This window comes from Amia ocellicauda, chromosome 11 (assembly GCF_036373705.1).
Source record: "Amia ocellicauda isolate fAmiCal2 chromosome 11, fAmiCal2.hap1, whole genome shotgun sequence".
Lineage (NCBI taxonomy): Eukaryota > Metazoa > Chordata > Actinopteri > Amiiformes > Amiidae > Amia > Amia ocellicauda.
The window spans coordinates 30,562,953-30,583,363 of NC_089860.1; the positions used below are offsets into that span (position 1 = coordinate 30,562,953).

The window sequence follows — 20,411 nt, forward strand, 5'->3', positions numbered from 1 at the left end:
CTCGTTTCCACCGATCTTTCATTTGGATTATAAAAATGTACAGCCCTGCTCACTAATACTGATGGCCAGCCGGTCCGTTAGCTTACCTGACTGCTGCCGGACTGGACACGGACTTCAAATGTTTGATTAACGGACTGACCAACCGAAACATCACGACACACTCTGTGATTGGCCTGTTGAGGGTGGTGGGCGGGATGCTGGACATTTGAATGTATTGCTCCTTCATTGATTGGTCTATTTCTCTGTCTGTCACCCACCATTTTCTTTCCCCATGACAGAATACAGAATTCGTACTCTGTAAAGAATTCCTTTTTAAAAGTAACGAAGTACAATACGTCACTCAAAACATACTTAAGTAAAAGTATAATGACCAAATTAGAAAAATACTCAAGTACACGAAAAAGCTACTCAATTACAGTAACGAGAGTAGTTGTAATTCGTTACTTTCCACCGCTGGTTCCTCCCAGAGGAGTGTGACATCAGTGCGCCCCAAAAGTCAGCACAATCATAATCATTTCAGATGGTGTCAAGTATTAAACTTGTGGGGTCAAATCCTGGGTGGGTTCTGCTGTTGTACCCTTGAGCAAGATACTTCACTTAGATTGCTCCAGTAAAAATGCCCAGCTGTATAAATGGGTACAAATGTAAGTTGCCCTGGATAACAGTGTCAGCTTAATGACAAAAATAATAATTGTTAGTTAGAATGTGATTTAAAAAGGGGATATTTGAGGCTCAAATATACACAGACTTTTGTTATAGGCTAATAGACCTGACTCCTGCATTTAATATTGAACTTAATAAAGACGTGCTCTAACTCAGGTGTGCCCAATATTTAATGTTTGGAGGGCCAATTATCAACTTCGACTCAAGCAGAAGGGCCAAACAAATTTCCAGCTCACTAATATGGGGTAAAAGGCCTGGAGTCGTGTTTTGTTGCATGTCTTCTGATATTGTACTCCTTCATTACAGCTAAGGCTTCTTGTCATATTAATCAAATTTACTTCTGTAAAATAAAAATAAAAAGCTTTCACCCTATTTTCTTGAAATTCTCTCATCTATGCTCCACTTCCTTTTCTCGCCCCGCTGTGCATTGTAAACCCATACAGATGAGTGTTCCTCACACCCCCACAACACGTGACAACAGCCTCCTATCGAGAAGTCTCTATTCACAACAGTATGCAAGAAATTAATTTAAAATTTGTATCACCAAGTTTCAAAATCAGAATTTAAGAAAACAATTTTTTATTTGATTTCCAAATTAGTAATTAAATTATACATTTTTGTTAAGGTTTTAAAATTTGGCCCCCAGGCCATAAGTGAGTTTGTTCACTCACTTTTCTTATTTATTTCTGTCACTATTTCACTATTTGTTATTCATCATCTGTCAATGCAATACAATATTTGAAACAAAAGTCTTTGTAATCTGTGGTTTTATTGAATTTTCTGCTTGTTGCTTTGGTTGTTACAGGTGTTCAACGTATTTCTGCTTAGAGTATTATTTGCCATAATGATTGACTTTTCCAGCTGCCAGCTGTATTGTCTGGCCAATGCTGACATGCCTTTCAGTTTTCTTTTTACTCAGTTTTCATGAGATAAAAAAAAAAAAATCTATTAAAAATTTGCCAGTAGGAAAAACAATATTCTACACAGAAATAACTGTGGCACAGTGGATCACACAGAATACATTACAAGGGGAAACACTCAGATGCAATTCACGGGGGTCTTGGGCAATCTGCAGCACCATGGGTCTATATTAAAAAAATCACCTGCTTAAGGCCTGAGCATCATTATGACATGAATATGCCTTTCAAACCCATCTCTCCATTCTCTGACTATGAATGCAAACGAAGCTGTGTGATCGTCAATGCAGAACAACAGGAGGAAGGAAGGCGACCGCTTGTATGTAATCCACTGGTTCTCAATCCTGGTCCTGGGGACCCCCTGCCCTTGTTGTTTTTGTTCCAACCGAGCTCTCAATTACTTAACTGAACCCTAAAATTGAACTAATTTGCTTCATTTGACTTTTTATATTGTGCAGCTTACAACTGTATAAAATGATTTAAGATCTCAAATTAGGAAAATTATTAGTTAAAGTAGGGTTCAATAAAGTACCCTACTAGTAATGAAGTAATTGAGAGCTCAGCTGGAACAGAAAATAGCAGGGCATGGCATCCCAGGACCAGGACTGAGAAGCACACTGCTGTACACTAAAGCTGTGTGGAACTCGTGAAACACCAACAAAACTAAAACAAATAATAATAATAAATATAAGGAACAGGAAGGAAACACCAACAGTAATTTTGAATATTTGTAATAATTAAAAGAAAATGTGTTATAATAAGCACCCAGACACTGCTTTATTCCAGTATTGCTGTATAAAGTATACGAAAAGGTCTCAAAAAGAGACAACGTCCAACTAAACTCTAATCGTGTTGGAAAGAGCTAGTGTTTACCTGTTTATTTTATTAAGAGTAACAGTCTTACAGAAAGAAGCTCCCCCCTTTAAGGGCTGAGAAAAAAAACAAAAAAACAGTCATATAAAAAATGGCCCAAAAAGGCCACCATTGTCCAACGGCTGTGGTTTCTTTACAAAAGAGTCCTTGGCAAGGATTTCTAATGAAACAACATGAAAGGAAGAAGAAATAGAAAGAACAGGCGCTGGGCAGCATCTGAGTACCAATGATCCTAGTGGGTTGGCGAATGCTACAAAAAAGCATAACGGGAAGTTCATGGGGGCGGGGCTGGGCAGAGCCCCGGAGAATGCTGGGTTGCTGGTGCAATGGGCATCCGTGCCCCAGTGTCCTCCAGCCCAGTAATTGATACTGCGGTGGAGGGCGTGTTCCCAGATGGCCCGTCATTGCTGAGCGTCGTCCTGCATCATACAGAGAGTGGTGGTGGGGGCGGGGGGGTTGGGGCTCAGGGCCGGCCTTGTTTGAGTCTGTCGATGTGAAAGCTCAGCTTGAGGGCAGGCCCCAGCTTCAGCCCCATGTACTTCATCATCATATCACTGCGAAGCAACATCAACGCCTTGCCGTCAATCTCCTGAAACACAGCAACAACGAAGGGGGACACATTTAGAATCAGCATTGTCGACTCACAACTGAAAGAAACAATAGAACAACTAATGGCACTCAAAGTTTCCCGCTGTAAAGAACATTATCGAAACCAGAGGGCCCTACAGCTGAAAGTGCCAACTTACAGCTTTTTCACTTTCTATAAAAATATTATAGAAATGACACAGCATGACACATGACATATCCACTGTACATATACATTACAGACCCCATAACAGCAGTGCGGACCGTAATGGTACATACGTGTTTCCGGAAGAGGTCAGCATGTGGTCTCAGCTGGGGGTCAGTGTCCCGTACAAACTGCATGACGTCCTCCACTGTCCACAGATTGGGGTCCCGGACGCTGTTGCGAGGGCTGTCACGAGAGCCTAGGAAACGCTCGGAGCCTGGAGGAGGGGGGAACAGGAAAGAGGGTTGTATTCCTTGGTTACTAAAGATCATGGGGTTTCATGAGAAGCACTGCCAAACAGCTCCATTCAGACCCATTCTTAAAGGAGGCGATTAGTCAGCTGGGCTGCAGGACGGGGGCCTATCGGTGGCTGACCTGTGGAGCTGAGACGATGCAGTTTGCCAACAGGACTGCTCTTCTGGGAGAAGGAGTGCAGAGGGGGCGGCCGGCCATCACGGGAGCTGCAGGCTGGGCTGGTAGGTGTCCCTGGGGTCAGCGAGGGATCCAGACCATCCACACGGGACTCCAGGCCTCCTCCGACCCCATTCTCCAAGAGGAAGGGCACTGCTGGGAAGACAGGACACACAGTGAACTACACCACCGAGCAAAAAGGAGATGGGACATTCGATCAGGGTTTAACCCATCCTGGTGTCCCGAGAGGATGCGAATGCAGTACCTGTGTCCCGTGTGTAATTCCTTGAGATGCGATCCTTACTGGAGGCTAACTGAAGCTGAAGCAGCCGCACAATTTCTAGCAGATCACATGTAAGTAAAATAAATGGAAAATAGGAAGCAAAAAGTGCAGAGAGGCCGCCAAGGGAGAGCAGGGCATAGAAGTGTGTACCTTCTGAGGGGTGACGGAGCACTTTAGGCTGTTTGGGCGAGAGAGGGGTGGTGTAGGGGGGCGACTCCTGGGGATACCTCTTACTGCCCCGGCCCGGTCCCGCAGACAGACCCTCCCCGAAACTCCTCCTGTCTGGGAAGAAAAGAGGCGGGGATGGAGTGAGCACTGGGCAAACAAAAACACAAAGCATGTACAGACCGGGAACATTTTGAACACCACAAGGCCCTGCTAGACCGGTCCACACCCTACCTCACCTTACCAGCTACGGCACTACAATCAGGAAGTGATGCACCGTATACCATCTTTAAACGCAACCACTGTTCAAGCTTTGCATTATCTGTGGCATGAGTGTTATTTCTGTGTGTATCCGCGTTTCAGAGCGAGCGAGAGGCCCAGCACAGCGCAGCAGCGGGACTGACCGGGCAGGTAGACGGAGCTGTTGAAGTGCAGTGGGCTCAGGGTGAAGGGCTGGTTCCCGAACAGGTTGTCACAGTGCAGGTTGTGACAGAGCTTCTCCAGGAAGCGCAGCACGTAGGTCACGCTGTTCACCGCAGGCAGAGTCAGGGTGTGCTGCTGCTGCTCAAACAGGGCTGCAAAACCACAGCGAGAGACCGTAGCGTTAACACTCGGGAGAGAGCACTGGCAACATCCACCCCTTCCTGGAGAGCCCCGGGGTGAATGATTTACCAACAATGTAGAGATATGATCAGAGACCAGAGACCAGACTCCCACTGGGTTGCAGTATGAGCCATCTCAGATTTTACAAGCTGCAAACTCAAGCATCCCAGCCCAGACAAGGTACTGGATGTTTTGTGCTCGGCACCGCTTTCAGGTTAGAGGGGCTCATATGCACAGTCGTACTATGCCAGCTCTGAGCAGAACGCAACCAAGGAGAGCAAACTGAACACAAGAGAGAGAGAGAGAGAGGAAAACACCACAGGGTTGCTGACCTGAGATAACCTCGCCGCCGTGGCCCGGTTTGAGGCAGGAGAAGACAGTGCTCTGGTTGTGTGCGCAGTCAATGCAGGCCTGCACACACTGCTGCAGCACCGAGGACGCCCGACCCGGCCCGAAGTGGTCCGGCAGCTGCTGCACTCTCCGCTGGTCCAGATGAGGGCCCACCTTGCCGTACTTGTTCAGGTAGACACACACTGGGACACAGGACATGGCAGAGTTTCATCTACGGCAGACACAGAGAGGCCAAACTACAGCCCACATGGGGACACTGAAACACGGGCACATTTACACTGCAGTGCGCTGAACACTTATTTGTAGTGTGAAAAAAAAAAAAAAACTTAATTTAAATAAAAACACTGTTGTAGTGCAGTATTAGTCCATTTTTGATAATGGCTACACATGTGTGACAGCTGTGGTGCAACCATGCACTGAATGAAAGGACAGCAACACGGGGGGTACAGATTTGCCCGGGTCTTACCAGTAGGTGCCTGCAGGGCAGCGCTGGGAATGGTGGCGTTGTCCTGAGGCACTGTGCTGGTGTCAGGCTCAGGGGTACTGCTTGTGGGGGAGGTGGGAACAGGGTTGGGTACCACACGGGGTTTCCTCTGCCAACCAACACACAGAGAAGGGCATTCAGAGAACTTGCACAAGCACTCATGGCTCACAGTACTGATTATTACAAGATGCACTTCGTTTTGACTTGTATCCACTGGCCACCAAATTATTATTTTTTTATATGAAAGTTTCCAGCAGCCTATATACATGTATATTAAGAATGGCTATGGTGTAATCTGTAATGTAACACACTGAAAGTAGCCTACTTAATTCTTAACCTCAGTTAAAGTAATCAGGACATCCTGTGAATTGATCTCAGAAGTTCAAAAGCAGGCTGGGCCCGGTAAATCAGTGCCAAGCATGGAGATTGTGAATGGTGATACTGGCAATACAGGACCAGCAGATGGCGCCCTCTCTCGCTCTCCCTCTCCCTCTCTCTCTCTCCTTAGACCAGAAAATCTAATTATAGATTTCTGTAAAATGTAAAATGTGGAAAATGTATATGTACTTTAATAATAAAAAAGACATACAAAACAAATACCATAAATCATATTCTGCAGGGATTGTCAAGGTTGTCGTACAAAAGAAAGTTTACAAATCAGAGATGTACTCTTGGCCCATCTAGTTAATTTCTTGTTTCCCATCATATATAATTCCTACATTTTTGTAGTCTCTATACAGACACCATCCACGTGTGGCATTTATGAGACGGTCCCGTCCCGACTGAAAGTGTCCTGGTGAACACAGAGCCATACAGTGAAACTAGCACTGAACGTAGTTATTACCCGAGCTGCTGCGGGGAAGATAAATCCTGTGCTCTTGCAGATGTAGTCTTTCTACGATCTGCCAAGTGTTGAAATGTCACATATGAAAGTTCTCCTCTCGGGTATTTACAGCAGCCAGGACTGAAGGTTACTCTTTAAAAGTTCAAAAAGTTACTAAACTAATAGGACAGAACAGAAAACCAACAGACAGTTGATGTATACACTGTTACTCACACATGAGTATATATAAACATTTTAGGGACTGCACTATCTTCCCTTTAAGAAGCCTAAGATGATGAGAAATACCAAACCCAGAGGTTGCTCCAGTCTTACCTTGCTGCCTGGCTTGGGCCCTCTCTTCTTGGGGATCTTGATGGGCTCCAGAGCTTTGGGGGGGCCTGCCTGGCTCTGCTGTGCCTCTGCCCCTCTCTGGCTCCAGCCGGCGGGCAGCCTCCCCCGGGGACGGATGAGCGGCCGTCCCGTTATTGCTCCCTCGATCCAGGCCCCTCTCTTCAGCCAGCCCACCTGAGCACCACAGAGCACACACCAGTGAGACCCCCGCGGCCCCTCACAAGAAGCCGAAAACACAGCCCTGCGCCAACGAGCTCAACGTTACCCTGTTTCTGCTGAGCAACCAGGGTCATCGTCTGCACCTTTACTGCATCACTGAACAACACAAATCCCAACACTAGACCCAACTCTGCCTCTAAAACTAACCCAAATACTAATCTTAATAAATATCCTCACATTTATACTGAAAGTAGACCTGGCAATACAGCTAGTTCCTGCACAGACAGTGACACACATACTGATCAGAACAGCCTTCCTCCAGCTTACCTTACTGCCTGGCTTGGGCCCTCTCTTCTTGGGGATCTTGATGGGCTCCAGGGCTTTGGGAGCACCAAGCTGGCTAGGCTGTGGTCCTGCTGCCGCCCCCCCCTGCCCCCAGGCCCCAGGCAGCCTGGTTCTCCTCCTGCCAGGCCTGCGACGATGTGCTCCTGTGGCCGGGTGCATACTGGCACCCTCTGAGCTCCCCTCCGGCACAGCAGCCAGACTCTTTGGGAGCACAACTGTAAAAAAATAAAAATAAAATAGACAGTGGGTGACAGGTTCATTTCAGTTCACTATTAACAGAATGACAGGAAAAAGGAGAAGAACATGTATTGCAATAAACAGACTGGTAAGTGTCCTACAAGGCAACGGTAAGATAGAGGGTTATGACTGGTTAAGAAGAAAAACAAGCAAAGCAGAGAGACACCCTTTTGTCATGATTTCAGAGGAAGGTGCAAAAAAGCCCATTCAGCAAAGTCATTTAAATTTGTAAAGGATTTCTTTGTACAAAGTGTTATGGGCTACTTCTGTAACAGGATGATGGTTCTCTGGTTTTCCAACCAGTAACAGTCTGACAGGGGTCTGGGACCAAGAATCTACTAGTGACCCACCAATGCTTGCAGCTCCTCTGAAACGCTGTTGGAAGTGGTTGACTTTGACCAGAAATATTTAACTTTCATAACACCGTCTTCGAGACACAGAATCCATCATTGTGAAACATCCTTTTTTGTTTTTATGGACAAACACAACACAAACTAAATTACAAATTACAAATTAAGCACCAGGAAGCCCCTCCCCAAGTCCCTTGTGTCACCACAGTAATACCCAAAAAAAAAGAAAGTTGCCACAGGCCCCTCACTGCTCCCTTCTGCTTTTGTTCATCAGGTAGGAAATCCCCTTTCTGTCAGACACCTACACACACACTGAAACACAACAGATCTTGACTACTGCCTGGCCACCTCACAATCCCATGCATACAATCTGATTATCTACTTCCATTCTTTAAATAGTGCAAGACTGATATTTATTACGTAATGAAGGTTTCGAAGCCTTGATCAGACAGTATCAACCTCTCGCTGTGGTACAGCCCCTTGCAGCACACAATCTGCCCCTCAGACAAAGGACTTCTCAGGCACGTACCAGTCCACAGACATACCACACATGAAGTCGGATCTGAAAGCAACCTAACTCATACTGATGCAACTCCACAGAAGAGCTGGTGGTAGAATGAAGTCAAAACCAAGCCATGAGTCAGAAACACAGCCCGAGTCACAACAGAGAGAGATACTTACTCAGCACACCCCAACGTAGACCAGCTTAAGAGAAGAGTAGAGTTTTAGCAAGATGTTGGCAAGGCAACAAAGGGCGCTTGTACAGGAACACTGATGGACTAATGGACGGTCTCTCTGCTCTAGTAACACAGGCTAGTCGCAGAGAAGCCTGTGGGTTGTGGAGTCACTTCGACACACGCACTTCCTTCCTCCCTTCACTTTCAATACAGTCTCTCAACCCCAGTCCACACCTCCCTCCTGTCCTGACGCACACCTCCCCCCTCATCACTTGACACCACACAGAAGACAACTAAATCTCTCTCGTGCCACACAGAAGACGACATTCTTTCTCGTGTCTCTCTGGTATGTGGTGAGGAACAGAGGCCTGGGACTGAGGGAGGGAAGGAAAGGGGTAATGTGGGTTTGTCTTTAGAGAAGAGGGGCTGGGAGGCCAACAGGATACAGCAGAGAGGTCTGTCCACTCATATATCAAGGAGCTCAGTCCAGAAAGTCCTTTGACATGCAGGGGTTGGTGGTCATGAAACATACTTTCAAATATCTGTCAGGATGTGAATGTTGGGGGAAAAAACAACACACACACGCGCTCCCCAAATGCACACACACACAAATGCGCCTCAGTGTTTCTCAACTGGGAGTTGTTTGTCCTGGATCTGCCCCGGACAGATTTACGACCACAAAGCCCCGCAGGCAGGGATTAACAGAGCGTACAGCCGGTCAACTTTCTCTGGCAGGCCCCCGCACTTCTGCCGTCTAACTCCCCTCACACACACGACCCTCCAGGAAAAACAAAAGAAGAAATAGCAAAAGGACTTCCCAACAGATGCACAATACCACATGTGGGGCCAGCTCTGCAGACCCATTGGCCAAGAAAAGGCAAACCCCCCCCAAGAGACACAAGACGGTGAATTCGCAAACAGAAACTTCAACGCTGTATGATATTCACGCGTCGACTACGTAACCGAGTTGGACAAAGCCCAGGTGAATTCTAGACCCAAATGGTACACAGTACCAGCCTGGTACCAGACAGACAGCAAAAACAACCCCCCCTCTTTCCTTCAAGCATCCCAAACTAAAAAGTACAGATACTCAGGCCTACCCCAGCAGGAATCACACAGTGCATCAGAGTTCTGCGTTTCTGAGACTCATGCCCTTACAAAAACCTCCAGTCATCTCCCCCTCCCTCTCTTTCTCCCCTCTCTCTCACTAACTTCCTCTCTCCAACTCAGCTTCTTCGTTCCAACCCCCTCTCCCTCTCTCCCAGTCTTCCTCCCCGTCTCCAGCGCTAATTACCCACCCAGAAAGAAAGCAGTCACTTCACTGCCCTTCTCTCGGTCTGCCCGTCTCGCTCTCCCTCCTTCTTTCCCTCCCTATCTCTCAACACAAACTCCACCCTGAGGCGATTCCATTCTGACACATGCTTTCTCCCTCCCTCCTTCTCTGGCTCCTAAACAAAAGCCAAGCCAAAAGTAAAGAGAAAAAAAGTTTTTTTATGTCTCTTACTTTTTTTCCCCTTTCCTCTCTGTCTCTCTCAGGGTGGCCGTGTCGCGTCCTCCGTGCCCTGATCCAAGCTGGTGTGCTGTGTGCCAGTGTGAGGCTCAGAGTCGGGCACACAGAGGTTGGGTCTGTTGTGTTCAGTGCTCTGTGTGCCAGCTGGTAGGGTGCCAAGCTGAGAGAGAGCGGTCATAAAACACACTCCCCCACCCCCCAGCCTCCACTCTTGGGATACAGGCACTCCACAAACCACTCCCTCCCTCTGAACTCTCTCTCATCTCTCCGTCTTTCCTTCAATCTTCCCTCCCTGCCTCGTTTTCCCACCTTTAATATCAACTCTTTATCAGTGTGAGTTAACCATTTCCCATTGTAGACCTACTAAACCTCACTTTTACAGCCTGGTCACTTCACTGCTTTCCTGTGCTTAAGTGTATTCACTTCAGCCGAACACACAGCAGTGCTTTTCAATAGTCATCATTAAGTCACAAAATAAAAATGTATTTTTACCCTTCAGATTACAGACCGTGATTCAAAGAAATTCAGGAAGAGGGTCAGACAGTTATGCCCCTTTTCCACTGGCACACCCGACCCGACCCTGAACCAAGTCAGAACCAAGCCGAGCTGGCCTGGTGTGGGTCGGGGTGTTTTCATTGCACGACCCGAGCCGAAGTCAGTGACGTCAAAACCTATTTAAAAAGCTTTCTAGCTACATGCAAATGTTTGGATTAATCCTTGTTACCATGGTTTCAGTTGTAATTAAAAACCTACCAGCTTTTAGTGTTATAAATAAACATATCTATCGTGAGAGGCGAGTTAAAAAAAAAACGAACAAACTGTGACAAATGATTTTATTTAAACTCTTTATGTAGTTCAATCCTAATTTTTTTTACTAGTATATAAATGGCAGAAGTAATTTTAGCATTTCTAATGTATTTTAATAATGCATTCAGTGTTTTTAATGTATTTAAACCTAGTGATAGGGCAGACTGACACTTCTCCCCCAGGCCTGCTTGGTTCCAAGTCAGCAATAAGTAAAGGAGCAGGGACAAAAATTCCCGGCCACAATTGCCAGTGGCCTACGTGCCACACCGTGCCAGGCTGGTTCCGAGTCGGGTCGGATATGCCAGTGGAAAAGGGGTATTTGTACCCTTACACTGGTTCTCTGTGAGCCTGCTGTGTCAGTATTCAGTCAAACAAACAGACACTGAGAAAACCCTGGCTAACAGGTGTCTAAGGAATTCACAGAGAGACCATGAAAGTGCTCCATCTTTTAGTGGCAGGCTTTTACACCATGCCAAGACAAAGGACAGGACTGAGCACTCGGGTGTGGATAGCAGAAGCACGAGTAGACGGACGATAGGAAGACCAGCAGACACTGACAAAGTCAGTGCAGGGTCCTCGTAGGTTCAGTAGGTAGAAAACCAGAGAAGGACAATGCCATCACTGACATGGCGAGTGAAGCAGACAGACAGGGACACACAGAGACGGGCAACAGTGACAGCGCCTCACCCTTGGTGCCAGGGGGCTGCAGGTTGTCCCCGGTGAGGGCACACCAGCCCACGGGGAAGATGTCTCGGGAGTCATAGCGGCAGTAGTAGTCGAAGGCGCCCCTCCAGCCATCGAAGGTGACTAGCACCTCCCCCCCCCTCAGGGCACCGATAGTGGCGGGGCAGATGAAGTGTGGGTTTTTGCGATCCACCGCCTCCAGCTTCATGCCCACCTTGAAGAAGTTCTGCTCTGGGCCCGGGGGCTCCTGCTGGGTTAGGGGGAACAAGGGGGAGGGCGAGAAGTGAGGAGGTACACGTCCAGGCCAGAGCAGCAGGCAAAAGCAGGACAAAGGCAGGCTGCCTGACCCACACATGCAGTCAAGCCCAGTAACATAAGAGAACAGCCTGGAATAGCTGGAAGGTGTATGTGTGACTTTCATTTAAGCACTAATATATGCAGTTATGGGTAAATCCCTTCCCCCCTCCTCCTGAACAATATTGTGTGTGTGTGCGTGTGTGTCAGTGGCTCACTTTGTGCAGGTACGGCGGCGAGTATGGCAGGTACCTTGTGGAATATGCGGGATGGGGCCATCTCAGCTCCGTTCAGAGTCTTCAACAGGAACATGGGCCAGGAGGAAGCATTCAGACGGAAACCTGAACAACAGTGAGTCAGACAGAACGGGGATTAATATTGGACATTGACGTAATACATGCCCAAAAGAATGGAGTAGTTTTCTAAATGCAGCTGCATAATTTCCATTTTGAGATTCAGTTCTATCCTGATTTCTAGGCCACCAAGAACGGATTCATTTTTTGGGCAGTGGTGAACACAGCAGTGCCGTACTGAAGACCTTTCCATTAGTGTGAAGTCTAAAGTTGCCGGGACTGCTGGTTTCTGAGCTCTGTGAGAGTGGACAGCTCAGGAAAAGGCAAAACATCAATTCAGTGGCACGACCCCTTGTGGACATATTTAAAATTACACCATTAACATCAATGGCATTTTCTTTGTCCAAAAACAGCTGACAATTTTTAATGCAGAACAGTCTTCAGTCTAAAGCTTTCGGAAGAGTGCTGAGAGATCTGAATGACTACAATTACACACCGCTGAGAGAAGCCAGGAAGATAATCAGCTCCAGATATGAACGCAAGACTTAAAAATCAGAGTGCCTCTTCTAAACGCACATCCACTTAGTATCTGCAAAGAGTGCCGCTTCACAGACTGTGACGATTTGTGAAGGCAAGATCTCAGTCCTGTATCTGTAGGAGCCAGATCTTTCAGTATAGTTGACACAGATCAACGAGAACTGCGTAGTCCAGTCAGTCAGTAGGAGTGCAGTGTAGCGAGGCAGTAGTGAGGCTCTGGGCCCGTCGCTCACCCAGGGGGGGCTGCAGCATGCCCCCGTTCTTCTCGCAGTTGCCGATGGGCTGGATCTCGGAGGAGTCCACCAGCCTCCAGAAGTCATTCTTGTTGTCGCTGCCGTCAAGGCGCAGGCGGAGGCGCGCCCCGGTCAGCCCCACCACCGTGGCGATGCAGGTGGATGTGGTGTTGCGGGGGTCCTGAGCCTCCAGCTTCATCCCTGACTTGAACTCGTTCACTGGGGGGGTGGCACTCTGAGAGAGGGAGAGAGAGAGAGACGCGTAGTGAGAACCAGAACTGCTTTACCCACCAGGCTTCTGTTGAGCTGCTGTTCGTTGTGATTGTCGTTGTCATTTGCAACTATAACGTTCCTGCATTGGTCCCTCAAAAAAGTACAGGGCAATTATTCATTTATGCTATAAATTATGCTGTGTAACTGAAACCCTACCTTGGCTAATATACAGTGACTCCTTGTCACCTCTAAATTTGAAATTACTTATAATCTGAATGTGCCAATTAGAGAAAAAATGACTTCACAAATTCAGTTCATATCCATCATAGATGCCGACCATATGCAGGGTGGCACTCACCTGTCTGAAGCAGTGGGTAGGGGCGGCACTGGCACCAGTTTCTTTCAGGTACTTCTCCCAGCTGAAGTGTCCTGCAGAAAAAACGGGTGGCATGTTTAGGAATGATTACAATCATTGCATTTGGGCATATGTTGCTTAAGATAACAACTGATCTATGATTTCCTGTAGTCTTCGGTTATTCACAAGTGACTACTTTAATAAAAAATACACACCCATCAGCCATAACATTATGACCACCTGCCTAATATTGTGTAGGTCCCCCTTTTGCCACCAAAACAGCCCTGACCTGTCGAGGCATGGACTCCACTAGACCTCTGAAGGTGTCAGCAGCAGATCTTTTAAGTCCTGTAAGTTGCAAGGTGGGGCCTGCATGGATCGGACTTGTTTGTCCAGCACATCCCACAGATGCTCGATTGGATTGAGATCTGGGGAATTTGGAGGCCAAGTCCACACCTTGAACTCGTGATTCATCAGATCAGGCCACCTTCTTCCATTGCTCCGTGGTCCAGTTCTGATGCTCACGTGCCCATTGTAGGTGCTATTGGCAGTGGACAGGGGTCAGCATGGGCACCCTGACTGGTCTGCGGCTACGCAGCCCCATACGCAAGTCGCTCAGATCCTTATGCTTGCCCATTTTTCCTGCTTCTAACACATCAACTTTGAGGACAAAATGTTCACTTGCTGCCTAATATATCCCACCCACTGACAGGTGCCATGATAACGAGATTATCAGTGTTAGTCACTTCACCTGTCAGAGGTCATGTTATGGCTGATCGGTGTATATATGTGTGTGTGTATGATGAGCCACCTGACAACAAACGTTCACTTGAGGACCTTCTCGCCTGCCAGTAGAGCGAGGGAATGAAACATGTGACCTGCTTCAGCCACACTATATGGAGACAGTACAGTGCCTGTCAGCGGTGGTAAGTGTGGCTCCAGTCTCACTCACCCTGGTACTGTGCAGGAACACGAGAGGGCCGGCCACTGCGAACGTGTTTGTGCCGTCTGCCATCCTTCCACTCAATAGCTGAAACAGAGGGAGGGCGAGACACACAGAGAGAAAGCGATATGATCCCATTAATACAGTCACGAGGCAGGCACAAGGAATCCAGGATTCGATAGCATTGCAGCAGTTTGGGCAGTGTGCACCACTGCTATTCCCATGATGTCTTTTCTTTCTCAGACTTCTTGCTTTAATTGTTACTTAATTTGGCATGTAAGCACCTGTCAACAGAGAGGGAAGCACATTTTGTACCATGGGAGATGCAACGAGAGAGATATGTTCGGGAAGAAGGCAAGCCTGGCTGAAAATGGATACCGATGCACAAAGTTTAAGATTCATTTCTGTCGATAGTTGTGCAGACATCCTGCTGTGGCGAATTAGAAACGAGGTAATGTGCAGCTGCCCAGATTCTAATGATATCCAGACAAAGCGTGTACAGAGCTTTAAAACTGCTAAAAAAAACATCAAAGGGGGAGAAAACTTCTGAGCTCAAAACTTGAGGAGGGAACAGGTTACTCAGAACAAAATATGTTTATAAGGTAACTTGGGAGGAGGGAGGCTGTGGCCTGAAACTCTTACCTGTCTGGGGCCCTGGTTTCCTCATGCTCCAGTAATACTGACCAACTCCTCAATGCAGTCTAATCCACTCTCCAATCTGCACACAAACACAGGGGAAACGGTCAGTACAGCACACACTCCTGCTGGCCAAGCAGGGGGAAAGCAACTGGGACTGCAGACAACACAGAGAAGAGAGCTATTTCTCATTGCTCTTTTTTAAATCCCCTGTGAGCTGTTTTCTTAAAGATCCCAGATACTCAGCATCTAAGACATCTCACAGCTCTTGAGAATAATTGAGAAAGAGAAAGAGAGACAGAGGGCTTTTCTCATAACAAGCTCACACCAGGCTTTCTTAACAGCAGAAATCATGGCAAAGAAGTGACACATACAACTTTCAGAGAGCTAATTTAATAAGCAAGGCACTGAGTGAACACATTTACCTCAACACCTGATTATATCATTGTACCTACCACCACAGCAATATATAAAACATATCTATAAAAAAAACAAATGATTAACAGCAACAACAACAAAACATGCATCATTTAAAGCAGAGATGCAGGCTATGTAGTACATTTATTTGACGGTGTAAGTTGTAATGTTAATTTTAAAAGGTTTAAACTAGTCTGCCCAGTACTTTAATTGGCTATCATACAAGGAAAATTAAATGCAAATTGCACAAAACCTGTATATGATCCTATACATGCATAAAATGCTAAAGATTGTTTTTTTACTTTTGACTGACAGTTTTCTACAGAGTTACTTGAAGAAAACAAAAATCGATATGGAGACACCACAAGCAGAAGATTTAGTCATGCACCAGGGGTTAACGCAGACATATGCACTGCTATCTATTATGATTAGAATGAATAAAGAAACAAATCATAATCATAATAATAAATACAATAACAATGCAGGGTTTGCGTTGTATAGCATGTGTATTCCAGTACAACTGACAATGCAATGCACGTGTATTTACAGTAGAGCTGGCTGTAATGATTTGTATTTTTCGATGACGTATAATAATACACATGCATCCTCACGTACTTAAAATCCGCAACTTATTCCCAAACGCCGGCTTCTGAAATACAGGAAATGACTCAATAATGTCAACTTTCCCCCCCACGCAGAAATCCAAACAACAACAATCCCAAACCCGACAGCTGCTGATTGATTAGATATGGATCAATTAAGTAATTAACTGAAACGCACACAGTCACGGCGGCAGATTCGCACTCATAGGCTGCCGACACAAACCCGCGCAGACTTCATTCGCGATCGGCGGCTGACGTCACGATTGCCATCACTCTGGCACAGTATCGGCAAAGCTTTGTTGTGACACCATTAGCGAGAGACAAACGCACACAACCACACTCCGGTGAAATAAACCCCTGCCTGCTTGTGAAGGGGGTGGGGGTAGTACCTGGGCACACGTTCAGGCTGCCTGGCTCTTTCTCCCCCATTATGCACATTTCTGTCCGAAAGAAGTGCGCCTTTTTCTTGCGCCCAAACCGACACCGCGTCCAAATAAAGCGCCCGACTCCCCTCTCCACACCGACGACAAAAAGGACAACGAGGCTTCATCCGAAGACAGCTGGTTTGATTGATGGCCGGGGGTGATTTCGCCGCCCCGCAGACTGCGTAGCCCCAGACTGACCTGCTAAAACAACAGCGGCGCCCATGCACCCCACAGCAGCGTGCACCCAGCCGAGCCCCCGCTCCATTCAAAAGCACAAAGCCTGGGCATGCTGCTCCTACAGGACCCAAACACAGCAGAAAAGGCGGGTCGGCTGGGGTTCCGCAAATGCAAAAGCACCCCATGCGCTTCAAACTCCTCGGGATGGGGGGACGACACCATTACATCCCCGGGACGCGATGCATTCACCGCCACGGCCGTCTATTTACGCGCACACACACAAGCATGCTCCGCGGGATGTATATTTACAGTCTGCAAAAAACCCCTCCTCTGTGCTGCTATACGAGCTCGCATCCCGCCAACGAGTCGGAGGCAGCGCCGTTTTTAAAAAGGGGGACGAGGGTAGCGTGTAGAAAAATAGGAGAAATGAGTTGGTTGGTTTACCTCGGCTCTGTAGGGTTTTGGGTATGTTTTTTGGTCTGGTGTGGATTCAGTATCTATCCGCCATTTTTTTCTAGTGCGCAGCAGTGTTGTTGTGCGAGGGGGGTTGCTCGCCACTGGATCTTGAGTCCGTCTCATTTGGGGGAGAGAGGAGGGCTGGCTGCCGGAGACAGACACGACCCCTGGCGATGGAAGCGGGAACAGAAACGGGCGTGCGGTCTCCGGCGAGTGGCCCATGCAAGTGCCGCGGCCGGGCTGCAGGAGAGGCAGTGCCAGCACACCGGCATCATACATGCACTCTTACTTAGCGTGGGCTATTTTCATTGGATGTAATTCGTGTCCAGTGATTCCCAGAAAACTCATTAGTGATGACAAGGAAGGAAGTATATTGCACTGTGGGGAATAATCTTGTACCAATCTGTGTCTATAGTATAGGCCTGCACATACATGCATTGTTACACATGGAACAGTTTATACAGTATGTCTATCTGTCAGTTTCTTAATAATGTCAGAATGGTTAACACAACTGCACTCAATTGTAATTGTACAGATATATTACTGATTTTGTTCCATTCATTTTGTCTCTAAGGACCCCCTCCAATTTTTTTCCCCTTCCTATATGCTGTGCTATAGTGGAACGCTTTGAACAGATCTTAAACATACTTTATCAACAGTGTAAATCAAACCAAAAGTATACAGTTATTAAAAAAACTACTGTACTTAAAAATGTGTTTCCTGCTAAGAGCTCCTGTGTGGACTCGAGTGTTCACAGCCAGTTTGCAGGTCTGTCTGTTTTCTGCATCCCCCAATGAATGATGTGCAGCAAACATCTTCTGACCATGTCTGCTGGGGAACAATTGAAACCAGCTGTCACATCTGGACTCTGGTCAAAAATGTGTAACAGAGCCCCACTACAGGAACATGTCTGAGACAGGAAATTAAATGTGAATCTGTCTGTCTCTGCTCCGTAAAGAAACAAGGATCCAACCAAGAATCACCTCAGATTATCCTGTGGTTTTACCCCAAAGCTTTGGAATTTTTATTTATTTTTAAAATAATTTATGATTAAGGTGCCAAACCTCTTCTACCATGAACTAAGGATAGCATACAATGGAGATAAGAGCATTTCACTGAGGCCAGAGTCACCAGAGGCCTGGGGTGCTGGTAGTAATGGAAAGCAGGCCAGCGGTGCCATGGTGAGCTATGAAACATTTCAGCTGCATTGGCACTATGTGGTAGCACATCCTCACACTATAGTCGCATATCCAACAGATCCTAAAAGGCCTTTTACTTAATGATACAACACTGGGCAACATCAAACAGCCAAGTGATGTCTTGTTTCTGAGCCTCGCTGGTTCTCAGATCTTATTCTGCCGTGCTGGCTTGATAGCTCTATAAAAACCCAACGCCTACAGCCGATCAGGTTTTTAACCTCGCCCTCAGACCCTGGGTAATTGTGTTTTAATTCCTGCTGTGAAAGGGGTTAATTGCTGAATCCCACTCACTTCATTTGTGCAGCTTCACGGCTGTCGTAGCTCATTGCATCAAAGGCTCAGCCCTGCACAGATTGCTTGCCTCCATTAACGAGCCACACAAACCTCGCTCCTGTGCCCCATGAGTGCGGTTAGGATGCACAGCGAGTAATATGTAAGTAGACTTATATATTTATTAACAGAAACCACACTGGATTTACGCGCACACACACACACAACTGAAGATGGGGAAACTGTGTTTCAGGGTAATGTGATATTTTTTTAAATAAGACACCGGTTAATTACTACCTTCACCTCTACCTTACCAATTACAGTATTCTGGTTTCCAATGTATATTTGCTTTCAATTCAGCGACTGATCTTAAAATTGGCTTCATTAGTCCAAATTACGATTCAACCGCTAAATATGTAAGAACTGTTAAGCATCTTAAAAGACAAAGAAAGAAAGAAAGAAAGAAAGAAAGGAATGCAAATGCACTCAGTTCTGGAGGAATGAATTAAGCCTGACTGATGACTGTTTGGAAAGTGAACAAGATCAATGAGAAAAAAAATAGAACGGAATGGAACAGAAATACGCCAAAAAGCAAACACTAGAGGTCAGTGTTGCCATGTCAGGTGAACAGCAGTACGGGCTTGTGCAGACGTGAGAAGGGAAGGCCTGTGGCTCTGTGTCTAAATCACACTGAACCCGTGAGGTCAGTTGAGCTGAGCAGCTTTCACAGCGCCCAGCAATGGCAGGTGAACACACCTGAACTCCCAACTACTTGGTGCTGAGGATATATAAGCCCCCCCACCGTCTATCACTTGCTCGGGAATGACGATTGGGAATATGAGATGGCTTAATTAAGGTAATCTGTTAAATACCCTGTCCTGATCAGTTTCTGTTGGTGTGGTGTGGCCTGCCTTAAAGAAATTGACTGGAAAAAAAATCTGGGTGATGTTTATTGATTGTCATGTTCATTGATTTTTCTAAGTATGGATTGCATGAATTTATTAAGTGGATTTAAGTGGAGAATCGATTACTGCGATATGACCCATGTGTTGAGCTTTGATTTTATGTGCTTTTGCTTCAAAAAAGAATTAGATACAAGAAAAAAATGTCTCCCTCTCTCATTCACTATTTTGGGGGGATTTTTTTACACCAAGCCTTTTTCCATTCAGTTTCTATGTCTTCCCCCCCCTTGTTTTTCTTTCCCTGTTTCTTTTTCTTCCCCCTTACCCCCCACCCCACCCCAATATATGTGTGTGTATGTGAGTGTGTGTTCTAGGGTGGGTTAAAGCAGTTTCCAGAGACTTAAAGTACAGGAATAGGCAGCCATACGGGCTCCCTTTTGAGGAAGTGAAAGGTGGGGGGAGGTTGTCTTACAAGCTGCAGCGGCGCAGCATAGAAATGAAGGCATTTTTCTACCAATTTATTAATCCTTTTAGGCAATGTTCTTATTCAGAAATGCAAATTGAATCAATCTGAGCCCGACTTTTAAGACTTTCAAGTGGGATTTAATTAGCAGCTCAGGCCCAGCGTTTTAATGAGAGAGGGGGTGGAGAGGGAGAAGCAATCCTGAACTGGGATCCTTCTGTTGAGAGCCAGAGAGCCACACAGACTCCTCAACACGCTTCACAGTGCAGTTCAGGGGCCCTGACCCGTCAAGTGCGCCTCTCCCAGCCAGTCAGTGTTACCGTTACTCTGTAAATGGAATAAATGGGTTTCCGTTAACATGGACTCATACCAACAACTGAATCAAATGTGGTTTCTTTTAAGGAGAGTAAGTCCTTCACCTGCCAGTCTGTATCACTCTTTCCATCTGTCAGTGCAACCTGTCTCCATCTCTTCAGTCATTTTTCATAACGAATTGGACACTGTTAGTGATCA

General features: G+C 46.6%; 1 protein-coding gene across 6 annotated transcripts; it reads right to left on the reverse strand.

Moving 5' to 3' along the window:
• Positions 1-1,413: 1,413 nt before the first annotated feature.
• On the reverse strand, positions 1,414-17,451 carry LOC136763409 (polycomb protein SCMH1). 6 transcript variants are annotated; one of them, XM_066717408.1, is made up of 16 exons: positions 17,053-17,446; positions 14,994-15,069; positions 14,361-14,438; positions 13,412-13,482; positions 12,841-13,075; positions 12,030-12,118; positions 11,487-11,730; positions 7,201-7,433; positions 6,697-6,888; positions 5,523-5,649; positions 5,038-5,238; positions 4,507-4,677; positions 4,088-4,219; positions 3,619-3,810; positions 3,318-3,460; positions 1,414-3,042 (listed from the first exon to the last, which is right to left on the reverse strand). In XM_066717408.1, the coding sequence occupies exons 2-16, from the start codon at positions 15,016-15,018 to the stop codon at positions 2,917-2,919; spliced, it is 2,259 nt and encodes a 752-aa protein (XP_066573505.1). In that variant the 5' UTR covers positions 15,019-15,069; positions 17,053-17,446; the 3' UTR covers positions 1,414-2,916. The 6 variants fall into 6 exon arrangements, with proteins under 6 accessions (XP_066573505.1, XP_066573504.1, XP_066573500.1 ...); XM_066717407.1 differs by having other exon boundaries at positions 3,619-3,807; positions 11,487-11,733; XM_066717403.1 differs by having other exon boundaries at positions 11,487-11,733.
• Between the last annotated feature and the right edge of the window lie 2,960 nt (positions 17,452-20,411).

What these genes read in the sequence shown, in the direction of transcription:
- LOC136763409 (XM_066717403.1), bottom strand. Translation starts at nt 15,018, where the DNA reads ATGAGGAAACCAGGGCCCCAGACAG. An exon ending in CAGCTCCGTCTACCTGCCCG is followed by an intron (nt 4,220 to 4,506) that starts GTCAGTCCCGCT and finishes TTTTCTTCCCAG; the next exon opens with ACAGGAGGAGTTTCGGGGAG. An exon ending in GCTCCGTCACCCCTCAGAAG is followed by an intron (nt 3,811 to 4,087) that starts GTACACACTTCT and finishes CTGTCTTCCCAG; the next exon opens with CAGTGCCCTTCCTCTTGGAG.